Source organism: Chenopodium quinoa, unplaced genomic scaffold, assembly GCF_001683475.1.
Source record: "Chenopodium quinoa cultivar QQ74 unplaced genomic scaffold, ASM168347v1, whole genome shotgun sequence".
In the NCBI taxonomy this organism is placed as follows: domain Eukaryota; kingdom Viridiplantae; phylum Streptophyta; class Magnoliopsida; order Caryophyllales; family Amaranthaceae; genus Chenopodium; species Chenopodium quinoa.
In genome coordinates this window covers 1229174-1250710 of record NW_018742345.1, presented here as the reverse complement: position 1 = coordinate 1250710, position 21537 = coordinate 1229174, and the positions used below count along the sequence as shown (strand labels likewise).

The window sequence follows — 21537 nt, the reverse complement described above, 5'->3', positions numbered from 1 at the left end:
AACACCACCTATTGCCGGAATCTGACCGTTGACCCAAATTTTCCGGCGTTGACCGTCACGTGCTTCGCACGTGACTTTTAATTCCAATTTTTTTTTTTTTCCTCTTTTTTTTTTACCTGTCGATTTTTTTACTGTTTAATTTCCAATTCCTTTCTCTCTCTACCTCCTCCTTCTCCTTCTTCCTTCTGCGTTTCTCCTTCCTCCATTGTTGTGGGTAAGGTTTAATTGTTCATTTTTTTTTATCTTTCTCTCCTCATCTGTATCTCTTTGTGTTTATCGACATCTTGATTGGTAATTTTGAAATTTTTGGAAAGAATTGGAATTGGGGATTGGGCGAAATGCGAAAATTAGGGTTTGCTAAACTTTGATTTTTTTTGTACCACAGGATGTCTCAATCTTCAGGGAAGAATTATAAGTGTTGGTGTGGCATCCCAATTGCTCGGCTCAAGTCTTGGACTCATGAGAATCCTGCACGAAGATTTGAGGCCTGTAAATTTTACAACCCAGAAACGAATCAAAGGGGTTGCAAATTTTTTCGTTGGGTTGATGAAGATATGACCAACTGGCAACGCGACGCCATTAATCAACTGATAACTGAGAAGCAACTTATGAAAGCAGAAGTCAATGTATTGCAAACAAGATTATGTTGCTCAGAGACTGAGAATAAGAGGTTGAAGGAGGAGTATGACAAACTGAAATTGAAGTTGAAGAAGTCAAAGATGGGGCACAATGAAAGCTTTGGAATTATGATGTTGATGTGTGTAGTTGTATCTGTAATTTTTAGTTTCATCATGGTGAAATTGTTAGGTTGAATGAACCTGTATAATGTGTTAGTAGGCAGTAGTTTAAGTAGTATGAAGTATTATTAAGTAGTATGCAGTAGTTTGAATTAGTATGATGTAGTTTCAATTGAATGAATTAATCAAATGATTGTATCAATACTGGTTCACAAGATTCAGTTCCCAGAGTTTTATCCAGAACTTTGCAGCAACAATCAATATTTTCGATTAACTTATTGCAGGAAGGTTGATGCTGCTACCAGATGTGTTCAGAAGAAAACAAAATTTACTCAGCTGAAAGGAAAAATAAAAAATGCCGCAAACAATAAAAGATGAGAATGGGAAATTGGCATATACAGTATGATCCACTGCATACAGGTCTCTGTGCCTTAAAGTTGGGATAATCATACAGAGAATAAATAACTCATTAGTTCCTTGCAGATTTAAATCATTAGAAAAATTAATAATAAATACATTAGTTAATTAGAGATGATGATAAAAAAGTATGGGAGCACTGAGCACTCAACAGTTACAGAGCACTCAACCCCTGCCTACCAACCTCCAACTGTTACAGAGCACTCAACCCCTGCCTACCAACCTCCAACTGTTACAGAGCACTGAATTAACATAGTTAAACACTGGAATTTATAACAACCAACAGTTAAACAAGTACATAGAATTAAACATCAAGCTTCAATTACACCATAGTTGCAAATGTATGTCATAGAATCTAAAACTTAAATATGTTCAATACATAATCCACAAAACAAAGATATTACAGGCAGCATTAGGTTGTTGGCTTGCATTCAGTACATAGAATAAACTCATGAAGTGGATGCTTGAGAGCTGATGACACTGGCAGCATTAGGTTGTTGCTTCTTTGAGGCAGATAGGCCTTTAGAAGATGCTGGTACATTTGAAGCTGAACCCTTAGAAGCTGCCGACCCTTTTGAAGCATTTGTTGGTGGTCTTCCCCTCTTTTTACCAGACATAGCAGCAACTTGTGTGGGTGTGTTTGTGGTTGTCATAGGTGTTGCTGTTGTTGTATGTGATTCTGGTGGTGTTGGAGGTACTTGGAGTGGTGGATTCTTGCAAGTTTTCTGATAATGCCCAAGCCTACCACACTTCTTGCATGTATTTTGCTTCTTAGGTCTCTGTACATAAGCATCCTCTCCTTCCCCTGGTTCCTTGATTCTCTTTTTCCCCTTAGGCCTGCCTGGTTGTTTTTTGAATGGAGGTGGCAAAGGTCCTGGTAAACCACTACTTGGCCACTGATTTTTCCCTGGCATAGGGTGGAAAGATGGGGCATATGTCTTAGCATAGGTTGCAACATGGTATGCTGGATGGACATAATCCTCCCACTTGTACCTTTGCATTGCTATGCAAGCCAAGGCATGGTAACAAGGAATCCCCATTAACTCCCACCTGAAGCATCCACATTTCTTTGTTTGCAAATTCACCACATATGTCTCACCAGTTGTTACATGATCTACCTCAAACTCATGCACATCTGCTCGAGTCACATCACACTTCTTTACTTCTTCACTTGCCCTTTCTATCATCCTCACCACTGATGGAATTATCTGACCATCAAACTTTTCCAATCCGTCCCTTTTCACACAACATCTCTTCATTACCCACCTCCTTATCCATTCCATCATTCCCAAGATAGGCAAGGACCTAGCTTCTCTAATGACATTATTGAAGCTTTCTACCACATTATTGACTAACATGCCAGATTTGCAACTACTGCTGAATGCATGCCTTGACCAATGGCATGCTGGAATCTTGTTCAGATAATCAAAAGCATCTTGTGATATTAATTTAATTGCCTCCATCTGTTGGTGAAAATGAAACTAAAAAAAAAAAAACAAAGAACAACATAAACAAATGGAAGCCAGCTTATTACCCTTTTTCAGTACTTTAAAACAATTACAAGGTGATAAAGGTCATACCTTAGTGGTTGCTCTTGCTGCCCTGTAGAAGTATTGCTTGAAAAGCGTCCCTGAAAATTTGAGTTTGAAATTTGCCCAAATATGTCTGCAGCAGAATCTAATTTCAGCTCCAGGTACAACTTTCTTGAAAGCTTCCAACAAGCCCTGCAAAATTAGGAAACAACCATTAGGAGTTACAATTACCATAATTAGGCATTTAAATATGAAAGTGTGTAATAAAAAACTGACCTTCTGCCTGTCAGACATATATGTCACACCTGTATCTCCCACCCAACTACAATGCTCAGCAACACTAGCTAAGTCTGCAACTAGTAACTCCAAAAACCATTCCCATGTTTCAGCATTCTCCACTTCAACAATAGCCCATGCAACAGGGAACAAGTTGTTGTTCCCATCCTTAGCTACTGCAGCCAAACATATTCCAGGTACTGGTCCCCTCAAATGACAACCATCAAGTCCTAATATAGGTCTACAACCTGCCACAAAACCCTCCTTGCAAGGTTGCAGACACACATACATCCTCTGAAATAGTGGGGGAGGATGCTCAATTCCAATGCACTTGACTATTGCTGTACTACCTAGATTAAATGCCCTAATAGCTTCACAATAGTCCCATACTCTTTTATACTGCTCTGAAAAGTCACCATGGATCATTTGCATTGCTATTTGCCTAGCTCTATAGCATTTGTAATACCCAAGTTGCACACCAAGCACTCTCCTAGCTCTGACCATGAAATCCCTTAATTTCCAAGATGGAGTATCTCTCCATTCATCAATGAACCTCTCTGCCAAATATCTAGCTGAGACTTTGTTGTTCACATGTTGCCTCCCACAAATGTGCTCCATTCTCAGTGACTTGATTTGTAGTGTGGCTTCACCTTTCACCTTCTTACAATGCACCTTAAACAAGCATTTCCTCCTTTCCTGACATGTGCATGAAACAATTCTACCATGCTTCCAATTACACCCACACTTATTCACACAGTACACAGTTACTCTCTTGCTATCATTGTGAAGAAAATAGTAATTATAACCATGATCTACAGCATGATATCTTAATGCTTTTCTGAACACATACACAGATGGAAATTTCAGACCTAGGCACAACTTCACTTTGTCTTTGAAATCTACATCTGGGTTGAAAACAGGGTAGTGGATCCCCCTATCATCATCTGAATCAGGTAAGCTCTCAACATCTGAGTCAGATTTACCTAAATCAACATCATCATCTAAGTTAATTATACCTGTTTCCCCCCTTTCATCTGCTCCCTCATACTCAATCTGAGCTACTGGCAACCTTTCACCCCCACCTAAACTCCTACTAACACTCTCAGTTATATGTTCATCCAAGTTTTCAACAAACAAATCCTCATCCTCTCCATCACTTACCTCAAAATCACTTCCTTCAGAATCTGTCAAACTAACATCTTCATCTACCTGTTGCTGCTCAGTTTGCTCAATAGCAGCAACCCATTTTTTGGATCTAGGTTTTTGGTTGGCTTGTTTTCTGGCAGAGAATGAAGTAGAGACTTTTTGTTGTGAGGAGGAACAAGGCTGGTTATGTGTGTGGTGTGAGGAGGAATAAGGCTGGTTATGTGTTGAAAGGGTACTTTGTAACTTTGTATTTTCAGATCTAGGGTTTTCTTTATTTTGGGGTGGGACCATTTCACATGACTCACCTACCACTTTTCTGTTTTCAGCACTTTGAATCAACTCTTCCACATTAAAACAACTTGCCACATCCTCAACATTCTCACTACCATCATTCCCCACATCATCAACTTCTTCAGTTACACCCTCATCATGAACAACATATAAATTATACCAGCCATCAGATTCAGGAGATTCCAACAACTCAGGAATCTCTCTATCACTCTTTAGTTCTTTCCTACCAGTAAACAGAGTACACCCCCTCCTCCTAAACCAAATTTGACCCACAGATTCAAACTTTAACTCATGCTTAATCCAATATGAAAACTCAAAATAACATGCTTCCTCTACATTAGGGTGTAAACTAAGTCCATGGTAAGTACTAGCCAGTGGTTCATAAGTTGTAACACGTTTTTTCTTATCTGTGACAAATACACCCCCATAATAAAGTCTAAAATTCATTTCCAGTTTTTAATCTATACCAAGGTAAATACTCAGTATCTCTGCCATTGAATCTGTACACATGCAAAGTCAACAACACAAACAAAATGCAATTGCGATTAAAAAATACCCATACAAAGACAAAATTGCAATTAAAATACCCCATAAAAGACAATAACATATTAAATTAATTACTTAATTAGGTTTAAAATACTCAATTAATTTATTCCCCCAATTAAACAGTATAATAAAAAAATAACCTAACCTTGGAATGTGTATGATTTCCCATCTGGTCCCCCTCTCCAAATTACTGCGTTTGCCTGCTTTTTTCACCATTGATGACAACACAAAATCAATTAAAACCCAGTGATAGCGACATTTGCGAAAAAGAAAGTGAAATTCGACAGAATTGAAAATGACGAGAGAAAGAGAAAAAAAAAATACCCAGATGAATTTATGAATTGATTAATTCAAATACCCAACAAAGTAAAGATTGCATTGATGTCTTCTGAAATTGCTCTGCAAAAGGTCGATTCAAATCAATGTGTCCAACAACCCAGATGGAAGACACAATAATGCGAACAAGGAGAAGGAGGAGGTAGAGAGAGAAAGGAATTGGAAATTAAACAGTAAAAAAATCGACAGGTAAAAAAAAAAGAGGAAAAAAAAAAATTGGAATTAAAAGTCACGTGCGAAGCACGTGACGGTCAACGCCGGAAAATTTGGGTCAACGGTCAGATTCCGGCAATAGGTGGTGTTTTGCAACAAAATTTTTTTAAAAGGTGGTACTTCACCACATTTTTTTTTAAAAGGTGGTTTTTTGCAAAAAGTGGTTTTTAAAAGGTGGTTTTTTGCAAAATTCTCATTAAAATATTATATCTTTCTTTTCTCATGGTCCCCACCCAAACCCACCAATACTTTTTTTTATTATATATCTCCTCTCACATTCATTATTTTACAATAAACTATTAATCTCGCTATCTTTTTTTTACAATTTTTTAATACTCCAACTACCCCACTTACCTCTTATTTTATTTAAGTCAATTAAATTTTATGTGCCGGTCAAACTATGACACTTAAAAAAATACGAAGGGAGTTTTGAATTTATTTACATAGTCGTTTTAATCACACATTTTTAACTTCTAAAATAATTATACTCCATGCTGGAGGTATTAATTATGTTTTGACATTTTGTTAGTGGAAAAATAAAGTACGAGTATGATAGTTGGGAGGAGAGAGAATCTTAAAATATGTTACTTGGGTCCACTTATAAGAGAGAAGAAATTAGTAAAAAATTGTGAAAGTTTCCCAAAAAAAAATGAATGGGGCAAATAATTAAATATGGTTGTTAAAGGAAAGTGAAGCAAGTAACAAAATACAGAGAGAGTATTACTTTAAAAATAAATGTCAAATGTTTGTAAATATAATTCAACTCAATGAACTGATAATCAATGCCCACATTAAGTCATTTTTTTCTCGTTTCTACATGAGTTACTGCCCTTACTGACCAACTCATTTTAAAAATGATTAAACTCTGTCCACTAACTCAATACAACGTGTTTTTTGTGTTTCCGACTAAAACACACCAAAACACGAGTAACCTCTGACTAACCTAGTAACCTCGACCAAGCACCCTTGACCGAGTAACCCCTGATTGACTAAATGACCCTTGATCAATCGAGTGATCCTTATCCGATGAGTAACCGTTATCGATCGAGTAACCATGGACCAAATAACCCCTAACCAACCGAACGAGTAACCCCTGACCAAGAAACCCTTGACGGAGTAACCCCTGACCAAGAAACCCTTGACGGAGTAACCCCTTGATCAACCGAGTAAGCCCTAGGTGACCCTTGAGCGACTGAGTAATAGCTGACTAATCGAGCAATCATTGACCAAGCAACCCCCGTTGAGTAATCTTTGACCAAGTAATAAATCACCGCCACATGGTATGACCAACCACATATGAAACTTTGTGCACTCATATCAATAACTCTATACTAAAAGACACACCAGCAATGACACGTGTCATCTCCTGGTGTATCCTTAGTATTTTTTTAAAAAAAATAATTGGAAATTTTTTTTAAAGAAATTATTTGTAAAATTTAATTACTACACACGCGCGCACACACACATATATATATTCCATATATATATATGGAAAATATATTATTTTTATAATATTATTAAAAAATACAATCTTCTACTATAAGTTTCTGTGTGGCAAACATAATACTCCGTATTTGTTTTAAGGATACAATTAAGATAGACAAAAGTTAATGACTGAAAACTAGATACTACAATATATGATCACTGATAAGTATATAGATAGAGACTAGTATTATACTAAAAGACACACCAGCAATGACACGTGTCATCTCCTGGTGTGTCCTCATTTTTTTTTTGAAAAAAAAATCTATTTAAGAAACAAATCTCTTATTTATATAAAGTAATAATTATGTACATTAAAAAGATTTGATGTATCTGTAGGGAATAATTTCAAGCCTTAAAATCCCACTAGCTTGAACCCCACTGTGATCATACACTAAAGTACGGTGGCGTCCAAAAGGGAAGAAGATAGAGCAAAAGAGTTGCCAACAAGTTTTTTTAGGAACTTGTAAACCGTTCACGAGGTGAAGGTTACACCCTTTAACGATCCAAGAGATCGTCAACTCCATAAGGTCTAGAACCAAATAAGGGTTCGGGGATGAAGGTACAAATCCAACCTAAAAGAGATTGAACTTTCCCTAATAATAGGCCTCTACTTTATTCTGATCGTATTCATGTGCGCTTTCTAATTAACATGCAATCAATAAGATTAACCCTAAACCTGTTTAATCTATGTTGGTTGAATATAATGCACAAATAAACTATTATTGGCGATCACTTGAATTATAATCACAGTTAACCTAACAAGATTATTAATTATCTTATTAAGCATGATTACAAGTACAAATTCCCTTTAAACATGCATAAAAGGTGTGATCAAGTGATAAAGAAGAAATCAAGCAACATAATAATAATCAATATCATGACAATAATTATAATCATCATAATAAAATAATAATCATCAAAATAATACTAATCATAAATTATAACAATTATAATCATAATCATGTTCATGTTAATATTAAAGCATAATAAAAATAGCAAGATCCTAGGCATGATACTAACAAGATTAATAACAAACCCTAACATGTCACTAAGCAATAAAAATCAAATCTTTAACCCTAACATGATACTAACAATCATAAATATTAGGAAGAACATAGGAAGCATCGTAACAATCATATTTAATATTAAAGTTACCCTAGACATGATACTAGGAATATCATAATAACAATGTAAACATGATTTCTACAACATAATATCAATAAATCAATTAAAGTACTTACTTTGATGCCTCGTACCTCTTTCTAATAACAAAATACACACGTTAGTAACTTCAAGGAAAATAATAAACAAAACAATTAAATTAAATAATTGAAATAGAGATTTGGGACCAAACCCTCAGAAATTAAACATTTCATGTCTACGGCGAAGACAACTTCTAATATGTCTAGGTGTTTCTAGATCTTGTGAATGCGGAATTTTGTATGAGAAAACCAAGTTTAGGAGGAGATGAATGAGAGAATTAAAAGAATGCTAATGAATGTTGATGAAAATAGGTGAATGATTAAGAGAGAATTAGAGAATTAATGATTGCGAATGAAAACTGATTGTAGGTGAATGAAAACGGAGTTTTTAATACGATATTTATAGAGAAAATCAGCCAAAAAGATAAATTAAACAAAACAGAGTCTGACGCTCAGGAAACAAAGCTGGCGCCAACCCTGGCTAGCTGGCGCCAGGCACCAACACTAGCGCTAGGCGCCAGCACTAGCGTCAGGCGCCAATAGCTAGCGCCAGGCGCCAGGCCTGGGGTTGGACGCCAAGCTTGATTTTAACGCATTTTCGAAAATCCGATAAGTTTACCGTACTGGAGGATGAAATAATATAATTTCTTCGAAAATGCTATTTGATTTTGATTAAAACTCTGAAAAGTCAACAAAGTCAACTTATCAATGCTAATTGAATTAGGAATGATAAAGAACCTTCTAGAAGAATCTAGAAGACTAAAACCATTCCTAATTGCATTAGGAATGATAAATCATATTAGGCCCTCCCCTAGATCATTGGGCCGTACATAAAGCTCAAACCGGGCCCAGTTTGGTAAATTGGCCATAACTTCCTCAATATTCATCGGAATTGGGCTTATAATATATCGTTGGAAAGGTCTTTGCAAGCCCCATCCAACTACACTACTATTGGACCCATATCATAGACCAACCAAACTAGATTGACTGTTTTCTTAAAATAAAGTTTTCAAAAACAGAGAGAAGAGAAAAGAAATAAAACTTTCCGCAACACTAGACCTTTCCACACTTTCGTTTCATTCGATTATGATTCGACGTGAAAAGTACTCATCACTGGGTTTGGTTTTGGGGAGACACAAATGGGTGTCTACAGTATCTAATTTCAAAAAAAAAAAAGATTTGATGTATCTTTTAAAAAAATCTTATTAACAATTATAAACTTACATAGAAAAATAAAAAAATAATGTTCTTAACATAATTTGTGACATGGACTATTTTTTTTAATAGAAAATACATACTTTATTATGTACTATGTATTACAGCAAGATTATACACTTTTTTTATTGTGTAATAGAAGTTCCATGCTTAAACAATGAAATGCAAATATCAAATCAACATATGATAATTTTGTTATTTCTTTGAATAATTTATGATTAGAATTATTGAAAATTACCGTGCATGGCACGGCACGTAACCTAGTGTTTGGAAAAGTTTACTATTATAAAAAGAACGTGATTAATGTATATATATAATATTTCCTCTGTTTTTATTAGTTGATACATTTCATTTAGGCATGTTGCCAATGCATACTTTTAAATGTAAATATTTTTAGTTACATATTAGCAAAAATCATGGAATTTTGATATTTGGAAAATAGACATTTGAGATGAATCTAATAATATTCCACATGACTATGTATTTAACTAACACTAAATCACAAAATGAAGTCAAAATAAGTTATGTGACTAGTGCACATAGTCAAAATGTGTCAAAAATTTTAAAAATAAAATAAAATAAAAGAGGTAGAAATGTACTTTTTTTTTAATAGAGGTAGAAATGTACTTTGTGTATCACAAATAATGTCATATCTTTTTTCTCCACTATGGTCTCTAAAAACACTTGAAATTTAACATGAAACTTCTAAAAATAGGAAATTTTTTTTTGTATTTCCATGTAGCATGAATAAAGTTACATCTTTTTATAAACATTTGATATTTTTATTATGTACATAAATATTAATTCTCATATTTTTCTTTCACTTGTGGAGGATAAAAAGATGAAATTATCTTGCCCCATCACCTATTATACTTTATTACATGATGAATCAAATCACCATAAACATGTTGCACCTTCCACAACAAAAATTATACTTGTCTAAAAATCTGCAAAGTCAATGACGTTAATGCTCATATAGCTTTTATACAAAAATTGTAACTTCTAGCTATATATGACCTTAAAAGGTTGATTAGGCTGACCCTCAATTGTTTCATCATCATCATCATCATCATCATCATCATCATCATCATCATCATTATTATTATTATTATTATTATATCTCAAAAACAAAAGTCATACAACCTAAAATAAATTAGTAAGAAGTCGAGATACAATATGGGCCCCCACTCCTCTAGCTATAGCAAAGCCTACTCTAGTGAAGATATGAGCTGCAACACGAGCCCCAATGTCTTGCGTCGTCGAGAACTGCTGAATCCGTTTCAACAACGCAATAGCTTCCTTCTCTAATTCCTCAAGCGAAGAAAAGGAGAAGGGAATGAAACCATAGCCAACCGCCCGACAACGAGCTTCATACTTAACCTGCTTCTGATGAGCCGCATCAGCCATAACCCGTCTAGGAAAAAAGTCAGATAGCCCTGTCTGTATCAAAGGAGAAGACCCAGTGAAGGCGACACATACATCACGACCACGTTCCCATGAATAAAGTAACACATTGACATGTCTGAGGGCCCCGTCATTCCCTCTAGACAACCCTATGTCAACCTCCTTTCTGGATGAAATCCCACATCTTTAGCAAATATCAACAATTGTATCTCGAACAACATTATGTCGATGTTTAATACCTACAATACCAGCACACTACACCGCGTGGTCGCCGAAAATATCCCTAGTAAAAACCCGAGAGCAAGCAGAGCATAGCGTCGAGATAGAGAACAATGGAATACCCAGCCGGTAGCACATCACACATCGGTATGTCTTTGCGTTCATCGTCTGACCCAACACAAAAATAGGGACTGCCCAAAGCCAAGCAGAGGTGTGGTCTCCCTGCTGCGACTTCCACAATGCCGACAGACGAGGAGACAAAGAAAAGGTGGATTCTGCACATAATTTGATAATTTATTGCACATATATTATTATTATTATTATTATTATATGTAATCATTTGATAATTTATTGCACATATATAATAGTAAAAATTAAATAACTCATGTAGGGAATATTTCAAGCATCCCACACTTGAGCCCCACTGTGATCATACATTTAAGCATAGTGGCGTCCAAAGGGAAGGAAGCTAGAGTAAGAGAGTCGCCAACAAGTTTTAGGAACTTGTAAACTGTAATACATCGTATTTTTTATACGTATTTTTCCTTTTCCTCCCGCCAAAGCTTTAATGAAAAACTCAATGCTCCTAAGCCGCGGGCAAAACGGACCATTGATGAGTATACACCAATAGGAATGACTTATAGCGAAGCTTTCAACTACCTCCAGGGCCAAGGTCTCATTCACCCTATTGGTCCAATTCCAGATCCAGTACCTGAGAAACGACCTTCCAATTGGGACCCAAAATCCTATTGCCAATATCATAGAAGCCATGGTCACACCACCGAAGAAAGTTTCGCCCTTAAAGATCGCGTTCAAGAACTCATTGATTCAGATCTCCTTCATGTTCCTCCGAGCAACAAGAAGGTCAAGATTAGTAGCAATAACAACAGAGGCTGGAAAGGAAAGAGGAATGATTATCCTTCCTCTTCCGAAAACACCTACTATAATGAAATCTTAGCCATAGATAATCAAGGACCTAGAAAGAAACTAAAAAAGAATTTTGCTCCTATTGGGATTAGCTATGATATTGCTTTCGATCGACTCCATACCAAGGGACTCATTACTCCCATTGGACCTATTCATGATCCCCCATTTGAGAAGAGACTGCCTAGTTGGGACCCAAACGTACACTGCAAATACTATCAAGGTAGGGGCCATAATACTAAGAGCTGTTGGAAGCTAAAAGAGGTCATCCAATATCTAATTGATTATAACAAGCTTCACACATCTTTAAATGGCAAGAAGACTGGGTTATGATAAAACAAAGACACGAGGTGAGCTTCAACAACAAGATTTCGTGACCTCCTTTTCTATTTCTTTTATTCATCCTTTCCCCAATAAGTCTAGCATAGACACTTTTCATTTTCCTTAGATTTACTTTGTAGGTTTTTTCCTTTTTATGAAAGGAATGGTGTCCTTCGAACAAGTGTACTATTCCGTTAGTGGGTTCAGAATTATTAGAAAGCTAATATATTCAGTAAGGTCAAGTGATCGAAATGCCTGGGTGGAGGCCGCCTCCGATCAGTAATATTAATGCATAATTAATATTACAGCTTAATCTTGACTGAACCCTTCGGGTCACACCCAAGCAACTAACAAACCGAAGCGACAAATTAATTAGGAATTAATTAATAATTCGACTGAGTAATTAATATTTAGACGTCGAAAATTCGAGCTTGGAGTGTCGAAACCGAGCGTCGAAAGTCGAGTCGAAAATAGTAAAAGACGAGACGTGAAAAATAATAATAAATCAATAATGACCGAAATACCCCTAGCATCGGTAAAACCGAGTGCTAGTAGGGGCGCGGCAAAAAGCTAGCAACCCGCACCAAATGTGTGAGGCAATGCTAGCATGTGGCAACTAGTAGCCCGCACACTTGGTGCGTGGCTTGCTAGGCCGTGGCAGCTAGCAGCCCACGCTTTTGGGCGCAAGTGAGGTGGGCCGAAGCCTCACAACCACCCCATGGCAGCCCACAAGGCAACCATGGGTGCCCAATTGAGCTTCCATGTGGCGGAACTCAAATGGAGGAGAAGAAAGGGAGGTGGCTGGCTATGGGAGCATGAGTGGGGGGCAAGTTTGGTCCCCCCCCCCCTCCTCCAAGTGGTCCTCACCTACTCTTCCTTGTATGCTTGCCACTTGTTGATTTATTACTAGTTTGATTATTAATTTTATTTTAGATTTAAAATAAATGGGAAAATCAAATTCTCCCACATTGATGGGAGAGCTTTTCACACTCATGCATTTCCCTATAAATACCCAAGTTGGGGCATTGGGAAAAGCACTTGAGTAAGAGTTGAAAAAGGCATCACCATTGTGAAAACCTTTGAACTCATTAATTACTCGGGTTTTGGTTGGGCCTTGCTAACCCCAAGGCATTGGACCGTTTTCGGTGGTCGAGTTGTGGGTGGACTATCGTTGGAGGCCGTCGTAATTTCGAGGCTTGATTTCGAAGTAAGAGCCCCTTCCGGTCAGGCAAAGCACGCTCCAAAGGTAATCGTTTTATCTTAATCTTGTGATTAATTTAATTATGTTTATGGTTTTATTTATTGCGAGTGCGGTCTTGTTTTTGGGTTTGTTTCCGTGGTGAGTCGGACTAACCAAACCTAACATTTTACCTTTTAATAAAATGAGCATTTCTTTTCTCGCATATGATCATTTAATTACATTACATTAAAAAAAAATCCATGTCAAACTAAGAACAAGGTATACCAATGATTTGAGGCACCCCTTGTAGCCACATCATATCACCTTTCACCCTTCAAATATACAATCCTTTTTTGGTAAACCACTTTGAGCCACGTCTAACGACAAACCTTTCTTTCTTCAACCCACATCTACCTAACCTTGGGATGGGATGTTGTGCAATCTATGCAATTTCTAAAGAACAAAAGCTTGAGTGATTAAAAATAGCAAAAAATAGAAATAATAAAAGTGTAGAAAAGGGTGAGTGTTCCAATGTCTTTGATATGAATATATCTTTGATATGAATACGTCTCTGTAGACACCCATTTGTGTCTCCCCAAAATCAAACTCGGTGATGAATATCTTTCACGTCAAATCATAATCGAATGAAGTGAAGGTGTGAAAAGTCTAGTGTTGCGGTTGGTTTTTTTTTCTTTTATTTCTCTCTGTTTTTGAAAACCTATTTTGTGAAAATATCCAATCCAGTTTAGTTTGGTCTATGGCAAGGGTCCAATAATAGTGTAGTTGGATTGGGCTCGAAAAGAGCTTTCCAACGATATATTATAAGCCCAATTCCGATAAATATTGAGGAAGTTATGGTCAAATAACTAAGTTGGGCCCGATTTATTTTTATATACGGCTCAATGATCTAGAAGAGGGCCTATTATGATTTATCATTCCTAATGAAATTAGGATTGATTATAGTCTTCTAGAATCTTCTAGAAGGTTCTTTTGAATCCTAATGTGATTAGCATTGATAATTGAGTTTTATTTAGAATAAAAGAAGTGTTTTAAAGGAAATTACAATTTTACCCCTTGTACGTTTAAATTTTATCAAAATATGAAAACACGTGAAAAAACTGTCTACAGCGCTGCACTATAGGCTGTCGCCTGGCGACAGGCCTGGCGCAGCGGCAACAAGTTTGTCGTTTGGCAACAGGCTCTGTCGTTTGGCGACAGAGGTGTGTGTGGCTACAACGTCGTGTTTTATTCTTTTCGAAACTCTGATTCTTTTTTATCATAATCCAGTTGATTTTCATAATAAACATCCTCCTTAAACCTTCGTTTTTAATCACCAACTCTCATCAAGAAAATCTTGATACTCTCTCTCTCTTTTCTAAACCGACTTTTTACAAACAAAATTCTGCATTCACAAGATGTAGACACACCTAGCCCAATTCGAAGTTGCCTTCGCCCTAGACGTGAAAGGTTTGGTATTTATGAGGGTTTGGTCCCAAATCTCTACTTCAATTATTTAATTTAATTGTTTTATGTTATTATTTTCCTTGAAGTTACTAACGTGTGTATTTAGTTATTAGAAAGAGATAAGAGGCACCCAAGTAAGTACTTTAATTGCTTAATTGATATTTTGATGTAGAAATCATGTTTAGGTTATTATTTTGATTCCTAGTATCATGTTAGGATACTTTTCTTAGTATGATGTTGATATGTGTATTTTATATAGTATTTTACCCCGTCCCTTGATCATAATTAGTAGTGTTTTTGGCTCTTTAGAGCCACTTTTATTACTAATTGGTGTTTTCTAGTGTTTTTGTAGATTTGGTTGACTTTTGTAGGGATTTGCACTTTTAGAGCATTTTCCCGAGATATTATGGAGCAATTACGAGCATTGGAGAAGCACAACCAGATTTTATAGCCTAGGGCCAGTTAGAGTCATCGAATCGGTGATTAAGGGCTCGGTATATGTGATACCGGGGCATTTGGACCAAGTATTCAAGACTCGAAGAGGAAACCCAGATTGGCTCGAAGAATTGGAGCCCAATCGAAGTCCAAATAGTGTCTCAAGAGTGTCGTCCGACCAAAGAGGCTAGCGCCCGAAGGCGCGCCCGGCCGGGCGAGGGAAGCAAGGCTGGTGCCCGAACTCGCGCCCGACCGGGTGCGAGAAATGTATCTGAAGGGAAAAGGCGCGCCTAATCGGGCGGTGCCTCGCCCGATTGGGAGAGTGTTATTATTAGGAGTTAATTATCGAAGATTAAGTTTGTTTTAGTTTAGGATTCTCGCTTAGCATAAATACTTTTCCGTTAAGCGAGTTTAGCATCTTGTTTTTACTCTTTCTTAATTCTTTCTTAGATTTTCTCTCTCTACTTAGCTTTTAGATTAGTTTCTCTCTCATATACTTTGTTCTTAACTCTATTCTTAATTCCAGATTTCTTTGGTAACGATTTCTCTTCTCTTAATCTTAGTTAATTATTTTATTCCTTTGATCATGCCTTGTTTTATTGCTTTGATTAGTTTAGTTTTAATTATGTGTGAGTAGTTCTATTTCTAGGGTTTGTGGGGATCCATAAACAATATGAAGGGGTAATTTATTGTTGTTAATTGTCAATGCTAGATTAATTTCCTATTAATTGATTTAATGCTCTGTGACTAGATTTGCCCAGATCTTTTATGCATGAGTTTGACAATATTGATTCGAGATTTGACATATGAGAATTGATGTTTAGGTCTAGTTTCAATGGCAGGTTAATTTATAAATGGTTAAGTCGAGATTCGAGAGATGAGATTTAATACCGGTAAATTAATTGTGTGATTGTAATATGTAGCGAAAGCCCTTTATGATCTGATTAATTTATGCATTGATGATTGATTATTATGTTTTACCCTGGAATATTATTTATTGGTGAACCTATGCCCTATACCTTTTATTCATTGTTTTCTCCTTATTCTTAATCTCCATAGTTTAGTTTTATATCTAAATTTACATATTGGTTACTTTATAATTTAGATTACTTTAATTAATTAGGAATAGAAAGACTCGTTTCTCTGTGGATTCGACCCTACTTCCCTATCTACATTAGTTAGAGGATTTAGGAATTAATTTTTATTAGGGGATACGACTTTACCCTGTCAAAATTTGGCGCCGTTGCCGGGGTAACGGTTTTATTTTTATTTCTGATTATTTTTGTAGTCTAGGTTATTTCTTTTTGTCTCAGAGAACGGTAGTTCTTTGAGGCAAGTCTCATATTTGCTTTTAGTTTTTTTGTTTATGCCCAGGTGTTCCGGATCAGGGTACATCCCATTCGATCCCGAGATCGAACGATCCTTCCATAGACAGAAGAATTATTACAAGCAAATTTTGGTGGATTCTGGTGATAATAATAATCACCGAAATCCTCTAACTGATTCTAGCGATTCAGAGGTATCATCAGATCCAGAATCAGAGATGACGGATCTAAAGAAGCTTAGTGATTACTCACAACCAAAGATTACAGATTTTCCACACCTTACTCCCACTCCGACTCTTGATGGGGTACAGTTTGAGATTAAACCCCAATTTATAACGATGATAGAAAGGAAGAGATTTAGTGGAGCTAAGGGTGAAGACCCATATCTTCATATTCCAAACTATTGTCAGTACTGTAATACCATCAGGCAAGCTGGGGTCACACAAGACCAAATTAAGGAGATTCTCTTTCCTTTCTCTTTAACTGGAAAAGCCAAACTATGGTTTAATGGTTTAAATAGAACTGCACTTGGTATAACTGACTGGGAAACTCTTGTTTTGAATTTTTATAACAAATATTATCCTGCAGAGAGAACAGTCGTACTATAGAGTGCAATTCAAAACTTTGCCCAAGAAGCCGATGAAACTCTATATGAGGCTTGGGAAAGGTTCAAGGACCTACAAAGAGAATGCCCCAGCACAATGGCAGTTAATCCAAGCCTTTTACAATGGCATTGGAAATTCATCTAGAATAATCTTAGATTCTGCAGCTAGTGGGAGGTTTATGAACCTTAATGTTGATGATGCAGGTCAGATTATTGAAGATATGACGATACATAATTCCCAATATGGGAATCCTAGAGGCTTTGCTAACAAGGGGAAGCATAGTGTTAACTCTATATCCTTTTTGCAAGCTCAATTAACCTCTATCTGCCAGAAATTAGACAATCTTAGCACTGCTAATATAGCTAATGTTTCTGCAATTAATAATAATGCTAATGAGGCTTTCTGTGAAAATTGTGGAATTTTAGGTTATTGGGAACAAGATTGTAGGAGTTCCGTGGAGCAAGTTAATGCCTTTCAAGCTTATAGGCAAAATAACCCATACTCCAACACCTACAATCCTGGGTACCGGAATCATCCGTACCTTTCCTACCGGAGTACTAATGTTCAAAATCCACCACCACAAGAACCACAGGCGCCACAACAACAGCAGCAGAAATATTACCACCCTAATGCTGGCCAGAAGAACCAACCACAACAACCCTCCTCATCTTTCGACCCTTCTTTGGTAGAAATTAGAGCGATGCTGGTTAACATGCAGAAGCACATGGAGAGTAGAGATGCCCAAATTGATTCAATTCTAGCACACAATAAAATTGTAGATAATCAAATTGCGCAACTTTCCGCTACTCTACAAGCCCGTCAACCGGGAGCCCTGCCAGCACAACCAACCAGGCCTACGGATCAAGCGTATGCAATTATTCTAAGGAGTGGTTCAAACTATGAAGGGCCCCCTATGCCCAGAGTTGATGAACCTGTTTTAATAAATAATGCTAATCTTGATTCCGTTAAACCAGACGATGTAGCTAATAGCCCTGAAGGGCTAAAGCATAGTATTAATATATCTAATTCTACATTGCAGGGTACGACTCCAGGGAAAGTGGCCACTCCAGATAAGAGCAATAATTCTCCAAAGCCAGTTATCAAACTTCCATTCCCCAATCGTCACTTGAAGACAAACTTGGACAAGCAGTTTGGTAAGTTTCTGGAGATGGTAAAAGATTTGAAGGTAACAATTCCCTTCACTGAACTAATCACACAAATTCCTGCATATGCTAAATTTATGAAGGAAATATTGACAAGAAAAAGGTCTATTAGTGAGGTAGAGACAGTAGCTTTCACTACAGAGTGTAGTGCCGTACTTCAAAATAAATCTCCACCTAAATTAAAAGATCCGGGTAGTTTTTCTATCCCTTGTCATATTGGCAATCTAATGATTGATAATGCATTGTGTGATTTGGGTGCTAGCGTTAGTGTTATGCCATTATCTGTGTGTTCCAAGTTAAATATGGGTAAACTAAAAGCTACTAATATTACTCTACAAATGGCCGACCGTTCTTTCAAATACCCCTTAGGTTTTTTAGAGGATGTTCCCGTTAGAGTAGGTAAATTTTATATACATGTTGATTTTGTTGTTCTTGATATGGATGAGGATATGCAAACCCCAATTATTTTGGGTAGACCATTCCTCAACACTACAGGAGCAATTATAGATGTGAGAAGTGGCAAATTAACACTATTAGTAGGGGACGATAAAATTATTTTTAATCTTAATAATACCCCTAAAAGCCCATGACAGAGGAGAAGTGCTTTAGTGTTAATGTGGTTCAAAGTTATTTTAACAAGCCCCAAGCTATTGTAAAATATCCCTTGGAGACGGTATCTTGTGTTGCATCCCTTTCAGATGAGATAGACAAATGGTAGAAGGAAATTGATGTGATAGAAAGATCCCTCTACACTGTCGGTCTTGGTTTTGAGGACGAAAAGGTGAAATCAATCAAGCAAGTGCTAAATGCAATGACAATTTGAAGCAACCTCGATCAAAGAGGGATCTTTAGAGCATAGCATTGAAGAGCCCCCAATCCAAGTCAAGGAGGATCCACCAGATAAAGTGAATTGGCGTCCCACAGGGTATGTCAAGAAGCCGCGTCTTAGCCTAAACAACGCTCGACCGGGTGAGGAACCACCTGACCAAGCATTAGGCTAAGGGTCCTAGTTCTTGTACTTGGTAAGAAGGTCGTGCGGGACCTAGATAAACCAGCGCTTTGCGGGAGGCAACCCGTATTTTTAATGTTTTTTTAAACTAGTTTTTTCTTTCTTTTTCATTTGAGAGGAGAGAGGAGGGAGTTTTGATGAGTTTTATAAGTTTTTTACAGATTTGAAGGATAAGAGTTATCCAAAAATTGAAGAAAAAAAGAAAATAAAAAAAATCGTCAATTAGCCTCGGGCCCGACCGGGCGAAGCTCGCCCGATCGGGCGCGAGAGCGGGGTTAAAATTGGGTGTTTTCGCCCGATCGGGCGACTGCCGCTCGACCGGGCGCGAAACTCGTCGTATACGGACATCTTCGATCGCCCGATCGGGAGAATCTCGCCTGACCGGGCGCGAGAAGAGACAAAAATTTAAGCACCAGATCGCCCGATCGGGCGCGAGAGTAGAAGAAAATCGGGCATTTAGATCGCCCGATCGGGCGAGTTCCGCCCGACCGGGTGCGAGAGTATAGCAAAAAAATAATTCGGATCGCCCGATCGGGCGAACACTCGCCCGACCGGGCGCGACAGCCATTCGGGCTTAATTCTTCTTCTTCTTCTTTCTTCTTTCTTTTCTCATTCTTATTCTCTTTCCTCCATAACTTTCTCTCTCTAAAACCTTAAAACCTCTAACTTCACTCTAAGATTTTCTTCTTCATTTCTCACCCAAATCCAAATATTTTTACATATTCTTAATCCTCTCTTCATCCTCTACAATCTTATATATAAATCACTACAACAAAATAAAGCAAAGGTAACAATGCAAAACCATTGCCTAATATAAAAAAAGTGTTGCCTTGTAGCTAAGACAACACATATGGGGCGTAATTTATGCCCCCATTGTCTATTCATAAGGCAACAAATTTTTATTCAAAGGCAACAATTTTGAAAGCTTAGGTAAAATGATACATAAGGCAACACTTTAACAAAGACAACAAATGAAAAATGTTGCCATCTAAGAAGATAATTCAAAAATGTTGTCACTCCCAAGCATTTAGTAGTTAGTAGTGCTCGAACTTGTGACCTCAGAGTCATAAGGTGAGTTCCCCACCAACTCTACCAAACTTTCTCATATATATATATATATATATGTATGTATATATATATATGTATGTATATATATATATATGTATATATATATATATGTATGTATATATATATGTATGTATATATATATATGTATGTATGTATATATATATGTATGTATGTATGTGTTTCGGGGTTTTCTGATGTCCTGCGGGAGAGTTACAATTCCGAGACTGGAACCGGACGCCTATACCTGCAAAATAACGGAGACTCCTGTGAGCTCCGCCTCCAACGGTCAAGTTAGTACCTGATTAAGGAGTAATTAATGCGGAAATTAAAGTGATTAGGTCTCTCTAGGTGAGAGTGATTAACGTAGGTAATCTGCTTTGTTAGCGAGATCAGCCGGTTATTACTGTGTGTAATTAATGTGTTTTTTCCGTAATGTTTTTGTGTCTTTCTTAATGAGGATTAAGGGAGGTATTTATAACCTTGGAAAACGTGCCCATCTTAGGTTTAGGTTAACCTAGGGCCGATTGGGCTTCCCTCGGAAGTTGGGCCTGGGTGGCCGGTTTCTCCATTAGGCATGGAGTATGCCACATGTCGTGACATAACAGGTCCAAGGTGGACGAATAAGCGCGTGCCACGTGGCAAGCCCTGACAGTTCCAACTAGGAGACACTTGGCAGGACCTGATTGGTCCACGTGGCGCATTCCGATTGGTGGGAGCAAAGTCCCCTAATCATTTGCCCCTCACAGGTGGCACGTGATTGGTCACGTGTTACCTGTGACAGGTGTCGCACTGTAACGGGCGACGACCTGCTACAGGTGTCAGTCGGCGAAAGGACGAGATATTTTCCCGCCCAAATTTTGAATTCTGAAAGTGACCCTTCGCCTTCTCACTTCGCCTATATAAGGGAGAGTTGCCTTGAGTCATTTTCACACTTTGAGAACTATTTGAGAACATTCGGACCCCTGAACTTGCTCTGACATTTTGGACCTTTTCTGCCTACCGCCTGTTCTGACAAGCCGACTGC

General features: G+C 37.4%; 1 protein-coding gene across 1 annotated transcript; it reads left to right on the top strand.

The window, feature by feature from the left end:
• The first annotated feature begins 386 nt into the window (after positions 1-386).
• On the top strand, positions 387-812 carry LOC110693516 (uncharacterized protein At4g04775-like). Its single transcript, XM_021870637.1, has one exon. The coding sequence runs from the start codon at positions 387-389 to the stop codon at positions 810-812; it is 426 nt and encodes a 141-aa protein (XP_021726329.1).
• The last annotated feature ends 20725 nt before the right edge of the window (positions 813-21537 follow it).

Excerpts from the sequence above, each read along its gene's own strand:
- LOC110693516 (XM_021870637.1), top strand. The coding sequence starts at position 387 with ATGTCTCAATCTTCAGGGAAGAATTATAAGTGTTGGTGTGGCATCCCA.